The 20199-nt window shown below is 40.0% G+C and overlaps 3 protein-coding genes and 1 long non-coding RNA gene across 6 annotated transcripts in view; 2 read left to right on the top strand and 2 right to left on the bottom strand.

The window, feature by feature from the left end:
- LIN54 (lin-54 DREAM MuvB core complex component) overlaps positions 1-123 on the bottom strand; it is a 38849-nt gene extending 38726 nt beyond the window's left edge. Inside the window, exon 1 of one of the 2 annotated variants that reach the window (XM_048942893.1) lies at positions 43-123. The gene's annotated coding sequence lies outside the window, so the exon portion shown is untranslated. Of the gene's footprint in view, positions 1-2 lie in introns of both variants that reach the window. The other variant, XM_048942892.1, reaches the window with a different exon arrangement.
- On the top strand, positions 57-9169 carry COPS4 (COP9 signalosome subunit 4). Its single transcript, XM_048942905.1, has 10 exons — positions 57-167; positions 1564-1643; positions 2820-2971; positions 4216-4319; positions 4985-5138; positions 6022-6172; positions 6527-6697; positions 7034-7149; positions 7523-7607; positions 8631-9169. The coding sequence occupies exons 1-10, from the start codon at positions 79-81 to the stop codon at positions 8762-8764; spliced, it is 1236 nt and encodes a 411-aa protein (XP_048798862.1). The 5' UTR covers positions 57-78; the 3' UTR covers positions 8765-9169.
- Positions 9170-10467: 1298 nt separating this feature from the next.
- LOC125692411 (uncharacterized) lies at positions 10468-14728 on the bottom strand. The gene is made up of 3 exons (XR_007376637.1): positions 14634-14728; positions 13476-13554; positions 10468-13383 (listed from the first exon to the last, which is right to left on the bottom strand). It is a non-coding gene; the product is annotated as an uncharacterized LOC125692411 (long non-coding RNA).
- A 110-nt stretch (positions 14729-14838) lies between these two features.
- Positions 14839-20199, top strand: part of ARHGAP24 (Rho GTPase activating protein 24) — a 204312-nt gene continuing 198951 nt past the window's right edge. Inside the window, exon 1 of one of the 2 annotated variants that reach the window (XM_048942899.1) lies at positions 14839-14927. The gene's annotated coding sequence lies outside the window, so the exon portion shown is untranslated. Of the gene's footprint in view, positions 14928-15558; positions 15577-20199 lie in introns of those variants that run through there. The other variant, XM_048942900.1, reaches the window with a different exon arrangement.

Genomic DNA, 20199 nt, shown 5'->3' with positions numbered 1-20199 from the left:
ACCCCCTCCCGCTTCCCCGGGCTTCCGGTTCCGCCCCCTCACCGCGCGGCCGCTCTAGCTCGCCAGCGCCGCCGCTCTATGGTAGGTGAGAAGATGGCGGCGGCGGTGCGGCAGGAGCTGGCGCAGCTAATGAACTCTAGCGGCTCCCACAAGGACTTGGCGGGAAAGTGAGTGCTGGCGGCGGTTTCCTTTTCGGTGGGGCGGGTTAGGTGGGGGCGGCGGATAGCGCCGGGCTCTGGAGGAGGCTCTGGAGGGGGCTCTGGGTGGCTGTGGCTCAAGGGCCAAGCTTCTGAGGCGTTAGTTTTAATTAAAAAAAGAAGAAAATAAGAGAGATCGACCTCACGATTTTGCCACTTATTGCTTATTTTCAATTTCTGGGGAAGGCACTGGGGCCGCCGCATCGTCCCTACGGCCCTGGCACCTACGTGGTGACAGGCCCTGTGCTGCTGTGGGCACCCTGAAACCTTCCTTAACGTTTCTCTTTTTGAATTTATACGCCTATCTTTTGATATTGCATGTTAAGGTGTGCGCAGTGCAACGCGTCACAGCGGGATTTTTTCCCTTCCTCGAGGGCAGTGTCTGACTGATGGAATTGGAATTCCTCGAGTCCCAGTTCTTAGTTCTCTGGAGGAACATCTTTGCTTTTAGAGCTCCTGGTTTAAAAAAAGCTGCTCACAGGTCATGTTCAGAATGTCTTTTGAGGGGAACTTTGAAAGAGGTTTTTATTCCATTTCAGTACTACACACCCCGAGATTGTGGTCCGCAGTTGTCCTGGGTTTTACAAAGCATGAAAACTGGGATAGCTTATGGGGAGTAGCTGAGAGAACTGGGATTGTAGAAGACTCAGGGGAGACTTCATCTATCTCCACAACTGCTTGAAAAGAGGTTGCAGTGAATTGGGGGTTGGCCTCTTCTTCCAACTGACAGCAATAGAATAAGAGATAATGGGCTTAAGATGCACCAGGTGAGATTCAGATTGGATATCAGGAAGCTTTATTTCTTCAAAAGAGCAGTGAGGCATTGGCAGAGGTTGCCTGGGGAGGTGGTTGAGTCGCTGTCTCTGGAGGTGTTTAAGAACCATGGAGACATGGCACTGAGGGACATTATTAGTGGGGATGGGTTGGGGTTGGACTTGTACTTGGTGATCTTAAGAGGACGTTTCCAACCTTAATCATGGAATTATTGTTTTCGCTGAATGTGGCAGCTTGAACCTTTCTCTTATTTCAGTAGTCCTCATCTAGAGAGGATGTAGTTTTACTTACTTTTCCCTGGCACCTTTGTATGGTGAAGGACAGCTGTTCTATCATGGAGATGCTGTTATTTTTAAACCTCAATTACACAAAACAGTACAAGATAACAGAATGAGCTGTTATCTGTTAGTCTAGTCCTGATATTTAAAAAGAGCGGATATGCATTTCAGGTTCAGTCACTTTAGCACATTTTGGAAAAATTCCACCTCAAAGATTAAAATAAATAATAAAAAAAACAAGAACAGGCATGGTGACTGAAAATGTTACCTCACAGATATAGGTGTTTACTTTTTTTTTTTCCTCTTGTGAACAGATACCGTCAAATATTGGAAAAAGCAATTCAGCTGTCAGGTGCGCAACAACTTGAAGCTTTGAAAGCTTTTGTGGAAGCAAGTAAGTGCATTTGATGTAATTGATTGCATATTGAGTGAAAAACAGATAACCATGAGATTACATGTTTATCATATCTATTAGAATCTATGTAAATGTGTGATATTTTTGGTCTTATTGGAACTTAAGCAAGACTAAGAGAGAAACCATACGCAGCATATTCAAAAACTATGGGAAAATGGACCTGATGAATTTTTAATTCAGTTTAACTTTCTAGCTTGTCAGTGTGACAGCATCTGAAGGTAGTATTGTAAAATAGTCAGTTGAATGCTAAAATTGATATTGGATGCTGTAAGGGAGCTGCTGAGTCACGGCCTGAACCTCTGATTGATCACCTGAGGCGAGCCATGAGTCAGCCAGAGGAGCACTGGTGAAGGCAATTCACCTGTGCTGCCAGAAGGGGTGGAGCCTGGCTGCACCTCTCCTAGACCTATTTAAGAGCTGACTGCCACTGGGGAAGGATCTCCTCTGTAGATCCCCTCTTTTGGTGTTTTTTGTGGGTGAGCCTAGCATACGGGTAAGTCTTCCATTTATTCTCTCTTGTTATCTTAGTCTACTTTGCCTAACTCTCTTGTTCTTTTTTTGTGATTATAACATCTTAATATCCCTTGATTACGCATCTTAATATCTATTGAATATACAATTATACATCTTAATATCCATTGATCATATAGATGCTTAGCAGTCTTTAAACTAATAATTCCCTTCATCTTTAGACTCTACTTAGTTTGGAAAATGACCTGAAAGAAATTGTTAGGTATTTTTTATATTGTGTTGTACATTTAGCCTACTGAATAGGTCAAACAGAATTTATACCTCTTGTATTTTTTGTAGAATTAATGAAATTGAGCCTAATGGTTTATTTTGACCAAGGTATTATAGCAATTGAGAGCAACGATTCAGAATGGAATATCTTTATAAACTATAAATCAGAGTGAGAAATAATTCATTATTTGTCAGGTGTTAGAACTCCAGTGACCTCTAGTGTAAACAATTTCTGAGAGAATAATATTCATTTTTAGAAAAATAACACGTCTTGACTGGCATACAGATATTTAAACATTTGAGTTACTTAAATTTAATGTAAAAGTAAATGATTAGCAAGGGATTGCTTACACTGAAGGTGTTGACAAACATTGTATCTATCTTGTGCTTTTCTTTCATGTGTCTCTGAACTAGTGGTGAATGAGAATGTCAGCCTAGTGATATCACGTCAGCTGCTGACAGATTTCTGTACCCATCTTCCAAGTCTTCCTGACAGCACGGCCAAAGAAATATACCACTTCACCCTGGAAAAGATACAGCCTAGAGTCATTTCATTTGAAGAGCAGGTGAGAAGTCAGTCACAAGGGGTTTTGGTCTGCTGGTGGCTTTTTTTCTTTTTAACTTACTGCTCACTATTTTTCAGAAGTACTGATCAAAATGGCCATTCCTATTTTGAGCCTGTTCTGCAGTACTGTTCATATGAAACAAACACTTAGAACCATGCAAACAATACCAACTTAGTCTCTTCATCAGGATGCTGGGCATGTTCCCCTGCTGCCAGAAAATGGCTTCTTAGAATGAAACAATGGGTGAGCAACTGGAGGCACTGTTCTGAGATGGACTGGGGCTCATTGTGTTGCGTTTACCCAGCAGAGGGAGCAGGCAGGTGATCTAAGGACAGAATTGCTTTGTTGAGTAGCTGTTCTTTAATAAATAAATAAATAAAATCCCTGTATGGGTATGTATGCTTATGTATGTATTTCTTGATATATATTTACTCTAAAATCACTTACGGGGGGGGGGAGAGGAGAAGGTAATGAAATTCCAATTCTGCAGTTACTCGCTGAATGTACTGCTTTGTTTTGAATTTGATAGATTTCCTTCAATGATTATTCATTGTTGTTTGGGAATACTTAAGGAAGTATGTAACAAGTCTACAGCATCTATTCTAGAGAAGAAAAGACGGTTTCTGTCAATTTATATTTATGTCTGTTTACCTTTTGTCTTTTCAAGCAGCTGTCACTCTCATCCAAACTGAGCACGTTTACCCATATGTTACAATGATTATGCGTAAATTAAACCCTCAAGGTCAGATGATTTCTTTTTCTACCCACACTTTTTCTTACAGCACCCAGATTGTACCACTGGTAATTGCCTTCTGGCAGCTGTAGTGCAAAATCTAAGTTTCAGAATTAAGACCTTGTCATAGCTCACCTCATTTGTATCTCATAGGCTTGGTATGAGGTACAACTGCATGAAAGGGCTTGTGAATCTTGGTGTTTTGGTTCTCAGAAACATTGTTTCATCTTTTTAAAAGTTTCTTAACAGGTTGCTGCTTATCCTTCCATAAAGACCAGCTCTTTTTATCTAGCTGCAAGCCTATTAGGAAATACTTCAAACTGCTGAAACTGAAAAGGCTCAATCTTAAGACTCAACTGAGGTCTTAAAACCTTCATGTGGGAAGAATGGTGTGCGTGCAGTGTGAAGCTGTGTATCACTTTGTTAGCGTACAAGGAGAGGAAGGTGAATGCATAGAAGTTGAATGCTTTTGTGTTTTAAAATGTTTCCTTGCGACTTAATTGTTGTCTAGGTTGCTTCAATAAGGCAACATCTTGCATCCATCTATGAGAAAGAAGAAGACTGGAGAAATGCAGCACAAGTATTGGTGGGGATCCCTTTAGAAACAGGGCAAAAGTAAGTAATGTGCTAGACACAGTTCTGTATTGTGTAATACACTTGCTGCTTCCTTAGTTAAGTGGACCAGAGAGTGGGAAGTTTGGGGGTACATATTAACCAAACTGTGCACGTATTGTTTGGTGACTGATCCTTACAGAAAGCATTCTAGTTGTGTCTAAACGCTGCTCTGGAAGTTTTCCGCTATTTATTAATCAAATGTATTGACATGTTTCTGAAAGTTCTTCCAGGTATTGACTTCTATAGTTTGAAATGAAGGCATGGCTTGAAATTTGATGTTAGTCTGTTGTTGTTGTTTGTTTCAGTGTAAATCCCTTGCTGTTATTTTTCCAGGCTTTCCTTTTTCACCTTTTTCTCAACATGTATGTAGAAGTTGCTGAATGTAGGCTTTACCCATTTAGCTCCTATTTGTTTTACTGCAAGTTTGCCTTTTGCTCCCAAGTGTCTCCTTGTCTATGGCAAATTTTCAACCTGTTAGAAACTCAATTCTACTTGTGTTTTAGGAGCCAGTTTTAAATTTTTCTTATCTCAGTTTTATTTAGTTAAAAAGAAAGCATGGTAAAACAAAAGCTTCCATATGCTTAAGCAGCAGAATGTTTAGAACAGGAAAGAGCAAAGGCAGTAGTGGAGTATCTCTGAACTCTTGCTAATCTGTTTCTTTACAGGCAGTACAATGTAGATTATAAACTGGAGACCTATCTGAAAATTGCCAGGCTGTATCTGGAGGATGATGACCCAGTTCAAGCAGAAGCTTATATTAATCGAGCTTCCCTTCTTCAGAATGAATCAACAAATGAACAACTACAAATCCATTATAAGGTAGTCTAACTTGGATTTCCTCTTTCTGAAGGGAAACGCTTCTGCAATTGGATGGTTTTCATACAGTGCCCCCAAAGCGTTCATAACACTGAAGAAGACGAGGGGAAAAGCTTTTAAATGGTCTCAGGAACTTGAGAGCCACATCTTAGCAATAATTAAGCAGCTAATTCCTTAGAATTTGGAGAGAAACCTGCTAAGGTTCCTTATACCAGCTTTACCAGCTCAAAATAACCAAATTTTACTTAAAATATTGTCCCCTAGCTTTGTAAATCTAAGAGAGGAAAAAAAAAAAAACCAACCCCAAACGTCCAATATTAGGGACAATTAGAGTTGTTTTTTTTCCTTGCTTTTTTTTGCCCATCTGTAATTAAATACCAAATACCATCCACAAAAGTAGTCTGAAGTCCAAAGCAGTAAATTAATTGACCTTTTTGCTTATTGGTTGGTTTACTGTGTATATAGTTGGGACACTAATTTATAAAATCTTAGAAGTTTTAGTAGGAGAAATAGCAGATGCTGATACAGCTTTTGAGAGAAAAGCAAACATTTGTAAAATAGAAATTGCTATCTAAGTGCTAGTTGTTGATGTCACTGACAAAAGGGCAGCTTAATCACAGTACAACATTCCACTTGCTGCTTCTTGCATTTAGGCAAGTGCAGTGATTAACATTTGAATAGAGCTGGGAAAGGCCCTTTCAATCATCTGTGGTGGCACTTCAGCCAGATTTTTACAAGCCAAGCTGATTGTTTGACACAGATTTGCTGAGGATGCAATAAAGAAATGTTTATCAGAGCTGCAAATTAATTTTGCAAGAATTAAAGCACACCTGTACTATGCAGCCATCCCTTCTTGTTTTCCTTTACCCAGTCATTTTCTTTCTAGGTTTGTTATGCTCGAGTTCTTGATTATAGAAGAAAGTTCATTGAGGCTGCCCAAAGATACAACGAGCTGTCCTATAAGAGCATAGTTCATGAAAGTGAGCGACTGGAGGCACTGAAGCATGCTTTGCATTGCACTATTCTGGCATCAGCAGGTACAGTGCGATACGTTTTTGTGTAAGAGACCCAACGTATGTATCCCTGAAGCAAGTCAACTCGTACATTACTGGGGGAAGGGGCTGAGGAATCCAGAGTTGTCAACAGCGTCAGTAATCTGTTGGCATAGTGTTAATTCAGAGCTGGAGTACTTGTTTATTTGTCAGTGATGAGGGGCCATCTAAAGATGCAAAATAAAGTCCGTTGCAAGCAGTGCTTTGGAACTGAAGGCAACTGAGTCTTCTCTGGTAGTTCTTTGCTAATTGCATGTGTTGGAAAGAGAGATCTTTGTTTATTTGTTGATACTCAACTACTTGGCGGCAGTTTATGGGGATTCTTCTTGGCTCTCCTAGGACAGCAGCGTTCTCGCATGCTTGCTACACTTTTTAAGGATGAGAGATGCCAGCAGCTTGCAGCCTATGGGATCTTGGAGAAGATGTATCTTGACAGAATTATTCGTGGAAACCAACTGCAAGAGTTTGCAGCTATGCTAATGCCTCACCAGAAAGCAACTACAGCTGATGGTATGTATTTCTCTAAAGCCTCACAGCACTGCTTGTTCATCCAGGTTTGCCCTTTGCATCCCTAAGGGTGACAGAAAAGAGCATCACGTGATTATTTAAAGTTATTTCCCAGAATGCTAAATAAAAGGGTGGAAGCTACCTGTATTTAAAAAAAAATTCACCACAGGGAATCTTTTTGTTCACTTTGCTTTTTTTGTGGTGTTACAATGATGCCATGCAACAAGATGCACCTATACTTTTTCCATGTATAACTTTCAGAAAAAACACATCTGTTCTACAATATAAACCAAATATCTCATTTATGTTAATGTATTGTTGTCTTATTCAACCCATAAGGTTCCAGTATCCTGGACAGAGCTGTTATTGAACACAATTTACTATCTGCAAGCAAACTATACAACAATATTACCTTTGAAGAGCTTGGAGCATTACTAGAGATCCCTGCAGCTAAGGTAATGGCTTCCAACACCTTTCCTTTAAAAAAAGGTAATAAAAAGCAGCAGGGATGTAACAAGTGTAGCTCTGGTAAATATTAGGAAAATTAGGTTACTGATAGGAAATTAAATACTCAGTACTGGACACGTGACAAAAGTTGAATATTTAGCACATTTTATGAGAAGGAAGGGTGCACAGTATAGAAGGGACAGTAACACATTTTGATGCCATGAGTATGTCGGTCGGTGCACGATCAGATGTTTTCAGTACGGTTCTGCCTATATTCTCATGTAGATGATAAACATATAAGGACTATCAAACCTGTAATGGCTTTTCATTTCTTTCAGAATGGATCAGATACCTAATATCATTCTTTCTCCCTTATTTCAGGCAGAAAAGATAGCTTCTCAGATGATAACTGAGGGGCGCATGAATGGATTCATTGATCAGATTGATGGAATTGTTCATTTTGAGAGTAAGTTGGGATTTAATTTTTTTTTTTAATTTAATTTCTTTTGCATTATTCAGGATTGTCCTTTTGAGTTGATGTCTATCAGTGCAAGCAAATGATTTACAACTGCTGTCCATAGTGATTTTGCTGTATATCTTTGGCCAGGAGGTGGCAGAATTTTCCACAGCAGAGAATCATAGAATGGCTTGAGTTGGAAGGGACCTCAAGGATCATCAAATTTCAATCCCACTGCCACACTCAGGGCTTCTTATCCCTCATGTGTCTTAATATGTCTTCTAGGAGGATCTGTTCCATGATCTTCCCAGGCACAGAAGTGAGGCTCACTGGCCTGTAGTAACCCAGACTCCTTCCTCCCTTATAAGTGGGAGTGACATTTTCCTTTTTCCAGTCACTGGAAAACTGGAGACTTCACCTGACAGCCATGACTTCTTAAATATGATAGAGAACAGCTCAGCAAACATATCAGCCAGCTCCCTTAGGATCCTGGGATGTATGTTGTCCGCCTCCATAAACCTGTACCCATTCTGTCTTATGAGATGGTCTTGGACCTGCTCTGCCTTTACAGTGGAGGGGAGTTTGCTCCCCGGTTCACACCAAGAGGTTCAGGGATGTGAGGTTCAGCGTTGTGAGAAATACAAGAAGCCTGACTGGCAGAAGACTTAGGCAAAGAATTCATTGAGTACCTCAGCCTTCTCCATATCTGTTCTTGACAGTTCTCCTTTGTCATTTATCAGAGGAGGTTCCAGTTTTCACACATTCCTCTGTTCTGCATTCTTTTATCCATAGCAAAGTGTGAATTTATACTGTCAGTCTCCTTGTGGGATATCAGGAATTTCTCTGCTCACTTTTTTGCAAGGCAGGAGTCAGGCTTGTAACAGACATAAAAATCATTACAACTTTTGAAGACAGAATTGAGTGTGATAGCTGCAAGGCAGGTGGGAGCAGTGCCGTAGGTGAAACTTGCATTTAAACAATGACAGTGAATTGCCAAGACTATACTTTGTTTTTTGTGGTTTTCTTTTGCAGCTCGTGAAGCTTTGCCAACTTGGGATAAGCAGATTCAGTCCCTGTGTTTCCAAGTGAACAACCTGCTGGAGAAGATAAGTCAGACAGCCCCAGAATGGACAGCCCAGGCAATGGAGGCTCAGATGGCTCAGTGACTGCTCAGCTGTGGTCTTCTGTGCTGGAGGGGAGCAAGTGCTGAGCAGGACTGTTAGCTGAATGAATTACCCACCTTTGTGTCCACACCTTTTGCTTTCACTCTGCCTTAGGACACAGTAGGCGATACTATGTTTGTGGTGAGAGTTCCCTGTTCTCTGAGTGTAGGATGATGTTGCTGCACCTGCGTTGTGCTTTTCTGTCCTGAGAGCTGTGGTTTCTGCACAGAAGGAGCTGTCATGTCGGAACAAGCTTGGGTTTTGGTTTATTTAATGTCATCTGGTTTTCCACTGTATTGCTATAGCTTTGCAGCCCATTAGTTCCTAAGGTGTTCATCCCACTGTGAAAAATGGAAGTGCCATGTTTCTTCTACTTGTAATTATTCTAATAAAAGCTGCAGTAAGCCACTTGTTTTAAGCGTTAGAGGGACCTGTTTGTGGTTTTTTCCCCTAAGGCAGCAACACAAAATAATTCAAGGTTTTAGAAATGTCTGTTTCAGCATCTGAAGTTGTAAACTGAGAAAATAACTGCTCAGCTCGTCTGTGCCATGCTTCTCTTTCTGAGAAGAGAAAGTCTTAAATCCTAACTGAAAAAAATATTGACTGTTCTACTACATTTGGTGTGGCAGGACACAGAACTCTGTGGTATTCTGTGGATTAGAAGCGGCCATGGAAAATAGGGAGGGTCACGACAAGTGTTGTAGTAAATGATTTGAACATAACACAAATCAAATACTGGAAAGCAAGCTGGCACTCTTATTTTCTTCTGTAGGTCAGCAGAAGTTTGATAGTTCAGCAAAACTGTTGCTGAAATTGGAGCTGTAGTAGGAGCTTGAGAGGCAACGATTCTGCATTGCAGAGTGGGAATGTTCATATGACGTGCTCTGAGCAAAGCATTGAAGAGTGATGTGCCTATTAATTATGTGATAGCTGCAAGCCAGTTACTGCTGGAGAAACCTTTCTTACTACACTTACTGAATCACAAAAAGGAAGACTATGGCCTAGCTTTCACAGCTTATAGAGATACAGTATAGTAAGGTTAAGTGACTTCTAACCTTTCTGCTCCGTACAATATTTCTGTCTCCAGCACTTGAACTGAAATAGTGTTGTAATTGTCCGGCATATTTGCAGCCCCTGTGAGATTCTACCTCACCTGCTTAGTCACTGTCCTTGTAGTGTAGCAATATAAAATGCTTTGGTCACTTTCTTAGTGCTGCTTGCTTACAGGCCAAGGAGCGTAGCTATTGTTCTTCTGATGTTACTTGGTAGCTGTGCACTCTTTGCATCCAGATGGTCTGCTTAATGTATGAGTCTTACCGTGCAGTCTGCTGGCAAGGTTTTGACAGAGCTGTTATGACTATAGAGAGCCAAGACTTAGGGAACATCTACTGATAAAACTATTTAGAGGTTAGGTTTTAGTCTGAGATGATCATGTTTTAATTTCCATGCTAACTGCATTGAGGAGCTCCTTTTTACTTTTCAGTTAGGTAATTATTTGTACAGTTTTTTTTGGTCTGTATTCATTCTCATTTTTTTTGTCTCAAAATCCAGAGAATAATAGTATGTTGCAATCAAAATCAGATTTTGCAAAATCTGTAGTTGTATTGTCTTGGTTTTTCTTCTGCATTCTTTGGCATATTTACTGATTGGAGCATCCTGCTTTATCCTCTGATGCAGTATGTTTATTTAAACGCAGTAGCTACAGGAAAGATGCTGGGCACTTCAATAGATGGCAGTAGGAGACAAGCTGACCAAGAATGAACCTTGACTGTGTTATATGTTTTTTTGCCACACTTCTTTCTCTTAATCAACAGCATCAAAACTTAAAGCTGACTTTGGCTAATCATTGAATAAATGATTTTATCTCCAGATTATCTTTAAGGTATCACTGTAAAAACTTTCCCAATGATTTTTAAGCTTATTACAGAAGGGAAGAAAAAAATTACATAGACAGTGTAAGACAGGTACCCATTCAGAGTGTCAACAAAAAAATATGCTCTCAAAGTTTGTGATGAGGCTTTTGATCACTTTAGTAAAGTTCAGGGACTTATTTTAGGCCTGAGATGTGAACTACTGTTGTGTGTCATGAGTTCATGTCCTTAACTACTCACACCATTACAGCTTGAAAAATTCGGCATAACCTCAGTTAACAACTACTCTGGAAAGGATCAGACTTCACTGCCTCATTGCTCTAAAAGGGTTCATTGTTGGTGTAGCTTATCCACAAAGATTGCTTATGTTTGTATTTGACTCTATTTATGTTCTTGTTGGCCCTTCAATACTCTGGTGGTCCATGCAACATATGTTTTTTTTATGGACTTGGGGTTAACTTAGATGTACAAGCTATTGTCTGCTGAATCCTACAAGAAGAATGGTTTGTGCTTCTGCAGTAACAATAACTTAGCCTTGTTGCAACAGAATTTATTTATTTATTTGGCCAAGAATTCACTCATTTCACAGTTCCCCTCTGGGAGAAAAAGCAATTTCAGTAACATCTGAATTTAAAAGAAACAGTTGTACAGAGATGCTATTTCCAAAACAAAGATAAACACAAAGGACTTGCTTGGCACTGAAACTGATAGAAAAGATAGTAACTGGAAAAATCTGTGTTTGCTAATAGTAAATACGTAATTTCCTTCTAAAAGAGTGACACTGGTATGGGCATTCATAAAATGTTAATAGGTTTTACTAGTCTATTTCTATTTAAGATGTTGGTGTTTAAACTTTGAATCTGCAGAGACTTTTGTGTTTGCTTCTCTCCCTTCTATTGGGAATTATATTCAATCATTTCTTTAGCTTCATACCTTGGATTTTTTCCAAATCATTAGCAAAGCAGAGCTGGGGGACAACTCCATGAGAGCATGGGATCAGAGATCCCTAGCAAGCCAGCACTGATGGCACTGAGAGCAGCACCAGTTGCAGCCTTGATTCTGGCTCAGCTAGCTGTGCTTCCTGTCTCTGTGGCCCAGCCTTGTACTTGCCCTGCACGTTCTCTAGAGATTCAGGCTGCTTCTAGTCTGAGCTAAACCTCACCACCAGTTCCATATTGTATGATGTGTGCATATAGAGTAATACAAACATGAGAGGCAACAGCTGTTTACAAGGGTGGATAGTGATAGGGCAAGGGGGAATGGTTTTAAGCTGAAACAGGGGGGGTTTAGGTTAGATATTAGGAGGAAGCTTTTCACCCAGAGGGTGGTGACACACTGCAACAGGTTGCCCAAGGATGTTGTGGATGCCCCATCCCTGGAGGCATTCAAGGCCAGGCTGGATGTGGCTCTGGGCAGCCTGGTCTGGTGGTTGGCACATAGCAGGGGGGTTGAAACTCGATGAGCATTGTGGCCCTTTTCAATCCAGCCCATTCTATGATACAAGTGTAGCCCATGGTAATTATTTTGGTCTTGAAATAGTTACTGCAACAACACTCCTGCAGGAAAGCCTCCCTGGGGAAAATGAAGATCGTCCTTGCAGAGGTTCTGTTTAGACCAGTGAGCATGGGCAGTTCTGTTTGCAAAACGTAGTTCAGTTTGCTGTAAACTGCCCTTGTAATGAAGTGCATTGCAAGTTACCAGCCTGAAATTTCAGGGCAAGCACGCAACAAGGCAGCTAACTAGGTTTCAGGAGATCAAGGTCAGGCTGACAACACATCTGTACTTTCCCAATTTCAAAGCAGTGAGTCTTTGCTATTGAATCAGATTCCTTGATAGAGGAAAGAATGTAGAAAGTGCTTATTTAATGAATAATGACACGCACCTAGATTTTTAAGGAGCGGTGGCTTACTTCAAGGCACCTTTCTACCACTACTGAACAATAAGCAATCATTTGTGTTTAGACTCAACTACAGATTTATTCTTTCCTATGCAATCATTATTGCACATCTTAGTCAAGTGCCTTGGAAAACCAAGATCAAATGAATGATGTAAATTGGTGTCCATTTTCAAGAAAAGAAATGATCAAAATACTCTCAGGTGAACTTTTTTTTGACTGTCAAAAGTGGTACTAGCTGAGAATTTTGTCTCAGTTACAGAACTGTGAGTATGGTCACTGGTGCCTTTGGTGTTGGTTTTACAGATTTATTTTTTTCCTGCAAAAGAAGTCACACTGACATGTGCCCATGGCTGTTCTCTTGGGAGCATATCTTCTGCAACATGGGAGAGTCTTGCCATGCACATAAATGCCAGTTTAGGACATCTGCTGATAAGAAAGCAGATAACTTTAAAGAACCATGACAGGATGTGTGCAAAACTAGTTTGTCAAATATCTTTTCTCCTTACGTGCCGGGAGTGACTTCTAAAGCAAGAGGTGGCTGTGCTGAAACAGCTGAAACATATTTGACAGGATGGCCAGGTGAACAGCTCTAGCTTGAAAGCAGAAGTGATCTTTGATGATCAAATAGCAGCATTTAAACAGGGGCAATGTTGATCCCTGTGAGCTCAATCTGCATTGCTGACGGAGGTATCGTTCCTACTTTAGGCACCGCCTACCCTGACACAGCCAAAACAAGCACAACCCCCTCTAGATGGAGAGCTCAGTACACATAACTGCTGCATAGTCTTCAGGCTTTCCTGGAGAAACACTAGCACACTGCCAGTTTTATACTATGGTTAAACCGTGTTCATCCTCTGCAATCACAGAAGAAATGAATATTATCAGCCTCCAAGCTTTTTAGGTTTCTGAGCCTTTATGTGCATTCAGAACATGCTACAAAGCATACCTCCCACAGGTGTAGGTGATGCTGCCTTCACTTCCTTCAACTGGTGGGTCATTAGGTGCCAGAGGAAATTTGCTCTCCACTAGATGAAAGAGGCAAAAAGACAGGAATGACTGTCGAGGAGCAGGTATTCCTACTGAGCTTTGTAGACTGATTAAAGATAATATATAACATATTTTCTAAGTGTGGTATGTGACTGTACTTGGAGTTCCTAATATTCTTGCTGGTTTTAAGTCGTTCTCCAGCTAAAGCTTAGTACACTTAATCATCCAGATCTGACAGAAACAACTTCTAAAAAGACTCCTCAAAATGATGCAGAATACATATGAGGAAGAGAAGACTTCTGCAAATCATTTTCTTTGTATGTTTTTTGAAAGCTTAGAGATCTCTTCTAGCATGAGATGTTTTCTTTATGTAATTGTTCTTCTCAGTAATTTAGACTCAAATCTTCACTGCATAAAGTACTTCATAAGAAAAGAAAACCAAACTTACTGGATTAAGGAGGCTAGACTAGAAAATGGTCTGTTTTAAATAATTCTTAATAGCCATTCAACATCCATATAATTATAATAGTATGGACTTGAAACTGTAACTATTTCTCAAAATGCTTCCAAAATTCAGCTTTTTTTGAGGAATAGTCTGTAGAAAATGACCTAGGTAACTAAGCCAGTACCAGCCTTCTCTATGTTGCTCTGCTAGTAAAACTTTTATGGCCTGAAAAACTAATTGCTATTTCTGTTATGCTTGCAGAAAATACTCTTTTTAGATGAAAAAGTAAGCATATTCAGAGAGCTTACAGTTTCACCACTAGCCATTATTTTATTTAAATTCTCTTCAAGAATTCTGAAGCATCCAACAAGTAAAAACTAGCATAGAAACGTAGATAAAAGTTTGGCTACATACTATAACGCTATTTTTATGTGTTATAAAAGTTCCTGATTTATTAGCATATGCTTATGCACTTCCCTCTCATGCCCTATCAAGTATTAACCTAGATTAAGTCATTATTAGTAACAAAATTAGTACAATTTATAACAAAAGACTCAGTTTTTATCAGTTGTTTAATAAAAAGAAAAGTACATTACACCAACCTTAACACTACTTTACTATTTGAAAAAGCACTGCTTTTTTTTTTAACACTTAGCAAAAATTATTACTTACCTCTTCGAATCTTGTAACATAGCCTATAAAACCTTATTTTAGGTAAATTATTATTGTTTTATGTATTCAGTATTTGCATCTGTAGCAGAAATACTGAGCCATATCCTGAAGCAGTGATTGAGCACCTGGCAGGAAGGCAGGGCCAACCCAGGGTAGGTCAGGTGTATGCAATGCAGCTGAGTGACTGGTAGGGATGGATCCAGGATCCACCCCTTCCTAGTCCTTATTTAAGGGTTGGCATTGGAGGTAAGGGTGTTTTGCTGGAGGTTATTGCCTACCTGAGGCCTTTTAAAGGTAAGCAGTATTTTTTGTTCACTTCTGCATTTGTGGTTGCTGTGTTTGGGCTTGTCCTCGTTTGTTGTAGTCAAGGACTTTGCTACCCTGCTATTATTATTGTATTTTCCATCCCGTTATGGTGTTACAGTATCTTTTTGGTTTAATTAGTTCAAAATCTGTATGCAGCCTTACTTTCTTGTAAAGGGGAAAGTTGAATATATTTTTTTATGGTTACTCCTATGGCAATTTCAGCTTCTATTTTCCTAGGAAGAAATAGGTTGCCAGCGTTATTTATCATGCACTAAATGAGAAGTATTTCTTAACTTCTTTTTTTTTGTTTGCTACCCTACTACTTGCCAAGTAATTGATCAAGTATTCTACTGCCCAGAGTGAGTAGAAAGTCTCTGATGAGTGACTGAAGGAGAGGTTTGGTCTGGATACAGTTAGCTTTCAAATGCCTGACTGTATGGGAACTGCTGAGTGACGTCCTGAACCTCTGATTGATCACCTGAGGTGAGCCATGAGTCAGCCAGAGGAGCACAGGTGAAGGCAATTCACCTGTGCTGCTGGAAGGGGTGGAGCCAGGCTCCAGCCCTCCTAGACCTATTTAATAGCTGGCTACCAGAGGGGAATGATCTGGTGTTTTATGAGTGAGCTTAGGGTAGGGGTAAGCCTTCTATTTATTCTATTTTGTTATCATAGTCTGCTTTGCCAAACTCTGTTGTTTATTTTGTGATTATAACATCCTGATGTTCTTTGATTATACACTTGACTCGTTACTTCAATCTCTATACGTTTGAGGGTACAAATACACTTCTGTTTTTCTTTGCAAGAGAACTCAAGGAATGATATCTGAACATATTATTGTTTCTGGATACCAATTGTTGCCATGCTGCTGTGACTTTTGCATTTTAATCAGTTATTGCAGCTGTACACCTGAACTCCGTAAAAGCATATTCTAATTATTTGCAGTAACTTTCTCTTTAAGTTTGAAAAAGCTAGTCGGCGTGAAGACTGCGTTTTCTAGTATACTCCTTGCAGTTGGACTCTGTGTAAAGACAGCTATAAAGCTATAGTGAAATGCTAAGGTATGGTATCTGTAGCTACATCATATGTTAATGACCCACTGTCATTTATAATCATCTGCTCTGAACAATGGGAAGTAATCATTCTATAGTTCCTACTCTACACCTTGTTACTGCTGGGTATGACACTTTGTTGTGCTTTTTCCCTTTAGCCTCTAGTGTCTCCTGCAGCAATGTAACTAGGTTTTTTTTCTGTTCTGTGAATTAGCACACTCATTATCTGGAAAGAGGACTGTGGTTATATACTTTTGCTTTACAACAATGGGTAAAAGTAGCAAAGAACAGAAGAGCACTTGAAGGTATTTTTTTCTTTCAAAGTATTACGGTTTCTTTAATATATCTTGTCACTTAAATGTTCTGTAAGCCTTCAGTTCTTGTTCTTCTGCCATCTGACTTCTGAAGGTGAAAGACATCTTCCCATAGCATGTCACTCCCCAGGTGAGTTCTGGACCTCTTGCAAGCCCAACAAACCTCTGAATGATCACAGAGAACTAAAATGATATTTAGAAAAATTGTGGGACAAAAATAGAAAAGGTGGTGCTTCTCTGTTCCCATGTGTTACACTATTCTTTTCACAACCTTATTAGATATGTTAGACATAGATGTGTTGTGATAAAATTTTAGGCTTTAAATGAAGGCAAGTGCAGGGGAAAAAGAGCAGCAGAGTAGGAGGCCAGGTGCTGAAACAAAATTCAGGATCTTATGTATAATCCTCAAAATCTTGTGGTTCAGAGGTTTTGTGTTGTACATAAAATGAATGGACATAAAAGAATATGGATATAGAATAAATAACTGCAAAACATAATCTTCTGCTGAAGGCTTTTATACTAACTTAAAAAATAGATGCTAAGTATAAAACTGAATCTATGGCTGGTGTTATGCCTATCCTTCTGTTTAAAGCAGTGATAAGAGATGGAAATGAAAATCTAGGCCTGCCTTTGTACCTTCCTCTATAGGTTGCTGACTAATGGCTTTGACCTATGGGGTTTTGCTAAGGAGCAAATTCAGGACGTGTACCCAGCCAGTAGGGCTGGTATAACAAAGCAGCAGTGTGCCCTGGCAAGAACAGTTGTGCCGTAGGGGTAACAGCACCCAAGGCAGGATCAGAAGGACTTGTACTGATCTGAGCACATGATGCTACAGCTTCTGCTCTTTAAGCCCCTTACCTAGTTTATGTTTGACTGTGGCAGGTATGTATTTTTCAGCTGAGATTTGCCTTTGGATGGTGAATACTGGTTCTCTTCTTCGTGGCATGTGCAGAAAGACAAACAGAGGGAAATTGATCACTGGACCAAGAACTCATTTCAGTTTAAGCTTATTGATGGGCTTGCTAGCCTGTCAGTAGTCCCAGAGAAGACAGATGAGAAATCAAACAAGATTCATCCAATAATGAATTACAGGATGGGAATGTGTTATTGTAAGTCAATATGACTTAAAGGAAAAAAGATGCTGGCAAACAAACCATGTGCTGTTTCTCCAGTAGAAGCAGTATGATTGGAAAAAAAAAAAAAAATAATTGCAGGTGTAATGAATTTGGAAGGGGAGGTACTCCACGGGAGGTTGTGATTTGCAGGTGTTAATGGTTCAGAGCTGAAAGGATGAGTTAGTCAAGTGATCTCATTTTAGCTATTGATTAAAGAATCATTATCTGCTGTTAGAAACAGCCACAACTCAGTGTTTCTATTTATAGTCTGTAAGTAAACAGAATAAATTGGATGTCATGTTATGGTGAGGACAGGCTGGCAAGGTAAGGCAATCTGGGTGGCAGGGAGTCATTTATGCAAAACAGACCTTAAAATGGGTGCATGCATGCAATGTTAGATATAGGTACATAAATATGTCATTACTTTTTGGCTTGCATATTGATCCTGGAAAGCCATTGAGAAATAAACCTGATGTATTGCTATAAATTTTAAATGGGTTATTAAAGTATTGGGGCGAAGCAACAAAACGTTGTCAGGTGGATTTTTAAAAATAGGAAATGTCTTTTAGGGAGGACCTGAGGAATCTATGCTTTTGTTGTTTTTCAAAAGAAGTCCCTGGAGCGGGTGCTTTATTATATACTTTGTTCTGTGGAAAGGCTGTTTATTAAATAAGGGCAAGAGATTCAATAACAAATGACTGGAAACTGAAAAAATGGAACTGCAATTAGAAGATATGGTGGCAGCTCTTAAGAGTAGTGATGAAACTCTGGAACTATAAGGGGGAAGGATATGTTTTCACTGTTTTCCTGAAATCTAACTTGGCTGCCTTGCTGAAATGTGCTTGACAGTGCATGCTGAATGAGTTCAGTCGAGAACTAAAGGTGAAATAAAAGGGTCTGATCTGCAGGGGTAACCTGATGTTCTGTTGAGTCTGTAAGCTTTCTGAAGCTGTGAAGTGATTTGAGGGTGAAAAGACTTGCAATTGTTACCAGGCTCTGTACAGCAGCTCTGCAATAGGTTATAAATCTTTCTTTACTCAGATGCTTTGCACAGATGCTGTCTTTACTGACCATGCTTGTTAGTGGTAGGTCAGTGGCTTCATTCAGAGACATGGCTGTTTCTGGGCATTTCTCTTACTGAGATACTTTAATTGCTGTGTTAGTTTCTGATGACTTATTTTCACTGAAAAGTCCCACTAGGAGACAACTATCAGCCAGCTGCTACCTGTTTCTGAGGGTCTAAAGCAACTAGGGTGGTTAAAGTCTTCATGTGTGCTCAGCCAAGCCAGCTATTTTGCTTCCCACACTTGCAGGCTTGGCAAGCATTTTTGTCCTTCGTTAGCATATTAGAATTGCTTCTGGCAGCTATCAGCGTTGATTGTGGTATTAACTTGTATTACAGTATGAGAATTTATACAAGTGGTGAGCTCTTTCTCACCATATGTTACTATCATTTCTGAAGCTGCCTGGAAATAGCAGAGTAAGTCCTTGTGTTTACCTGAGAACGGGAGATATTCCTCCTGGCAGAGGAACATCCTCCTGCTGTATTTGGCTATGTCCACTTACAGTTTCTGCAAGTTGGGTGCAGTGTAGAGGAAAGAAGTGTTTTCTTCACATTGAAAGGGTTTCAAAAGCTAAACGCTGTTTTGGTCTCACAGAAAAACCATTCTGCAGCAGGTGCAGAAGCTTTCCGTTGGCACCTCTGGATCTTATGCAGGTGATCAGTCTGGTTGTTCTTTTGCACTGAGTGTGGGCACCTAACATGATGTGGAGTCAGTGTTTGGAGAATACAATGCAAGTTGTAACTGCCCTATGAACTGCTACTGTGGGCTTTGTTATTAAAGCACAGCTGAAGAGTGAGCCCATCTTCTGACTGGTATCCATTTTTGGTGGGCTAATTCTTTGACATACCTGTCAAAGGACCCTTTGGAAAGTGGTTAAAAAAATAAATTATGAGAAGGAAGTCATCCATCTTCATGCAGAAGACCAGGTGGTACAGGGCAAGACTTGTGCTGTAAGTGGCTGTTTGCCCTCAGGATAGTGACCACACGGTTCCAGGAAGCATAGCTCAGCTTTGCAGGCAGTTGGCTCTTAACTTGTGATTGACAGGAAACTGCTACCATTAGTGGTGCAAACATGTTCCCTAGCAGCCGGTATAGAGCTGTAAGATACCCTAAGTGGAGTTTTAAAAGTAACTCAGCCTTTGTTACTGAGGGATAGTCCCAGAGAAGGAGAGAACCCTGCTCAAGTTTAGCGAGTTTAGTTTCCTGGAGAGTGGTTCTTGCAAAGGGGCTGTATTTTGGCACAGCTTCCACAGAAAGATGCCTAATTCTGAGCAGGTGAGTAATTTCTCAAAGAAATACATCACACAAAGCATGTGTAGCAGAAGTTGCTTAGGAAACTAAGTGCAACTCTTATGTTGGATTAGCTAGTAATCCAAATGTATACAGCAAAAAGGCCTTTTTTTTCTGGTACATAAAATGTTCTCTGATCTGCATCCCACTAAAAAGTTACTCTTTAAACTGGTTAGTTATTTTGGTGCATGCCTTATGGAATTGTGCAGCATTGTTTTATGTTTGTGATAAAAAGTTGTTCTCTACTGCTATGCTGGGATATGTTTTATTCATATTTTCCGCTCCGTTTGTTTTTATTTCCTGGCAATGGTTATTTTGCATGGTGACCCAGAGAGATACCCGAATTCTGTCCTAAACTGCAGCTAGGTAACCGCATGGGTGAAATATATGGGTAGTTTTCCTTAAAAAGCTGCCAGGTCTCACTGGAA

The sequence above is a fragment of the Lagopus muta genome, chromosome 4, assembly GCF_023343835.1.
Source record: "Lagopus muta isolate bLagMut1 chromosome 4, bLagMut1 primary, whole genome shotgun sequence".
NCBI lineage: Eukaryota > Metazoa > Chordata > Aves > Galliformes > Phasianidae > Lagopus > Lagopus muta.
This window is presented reverse-complemented; position numbering and strand designations above follow the sequence as displayed.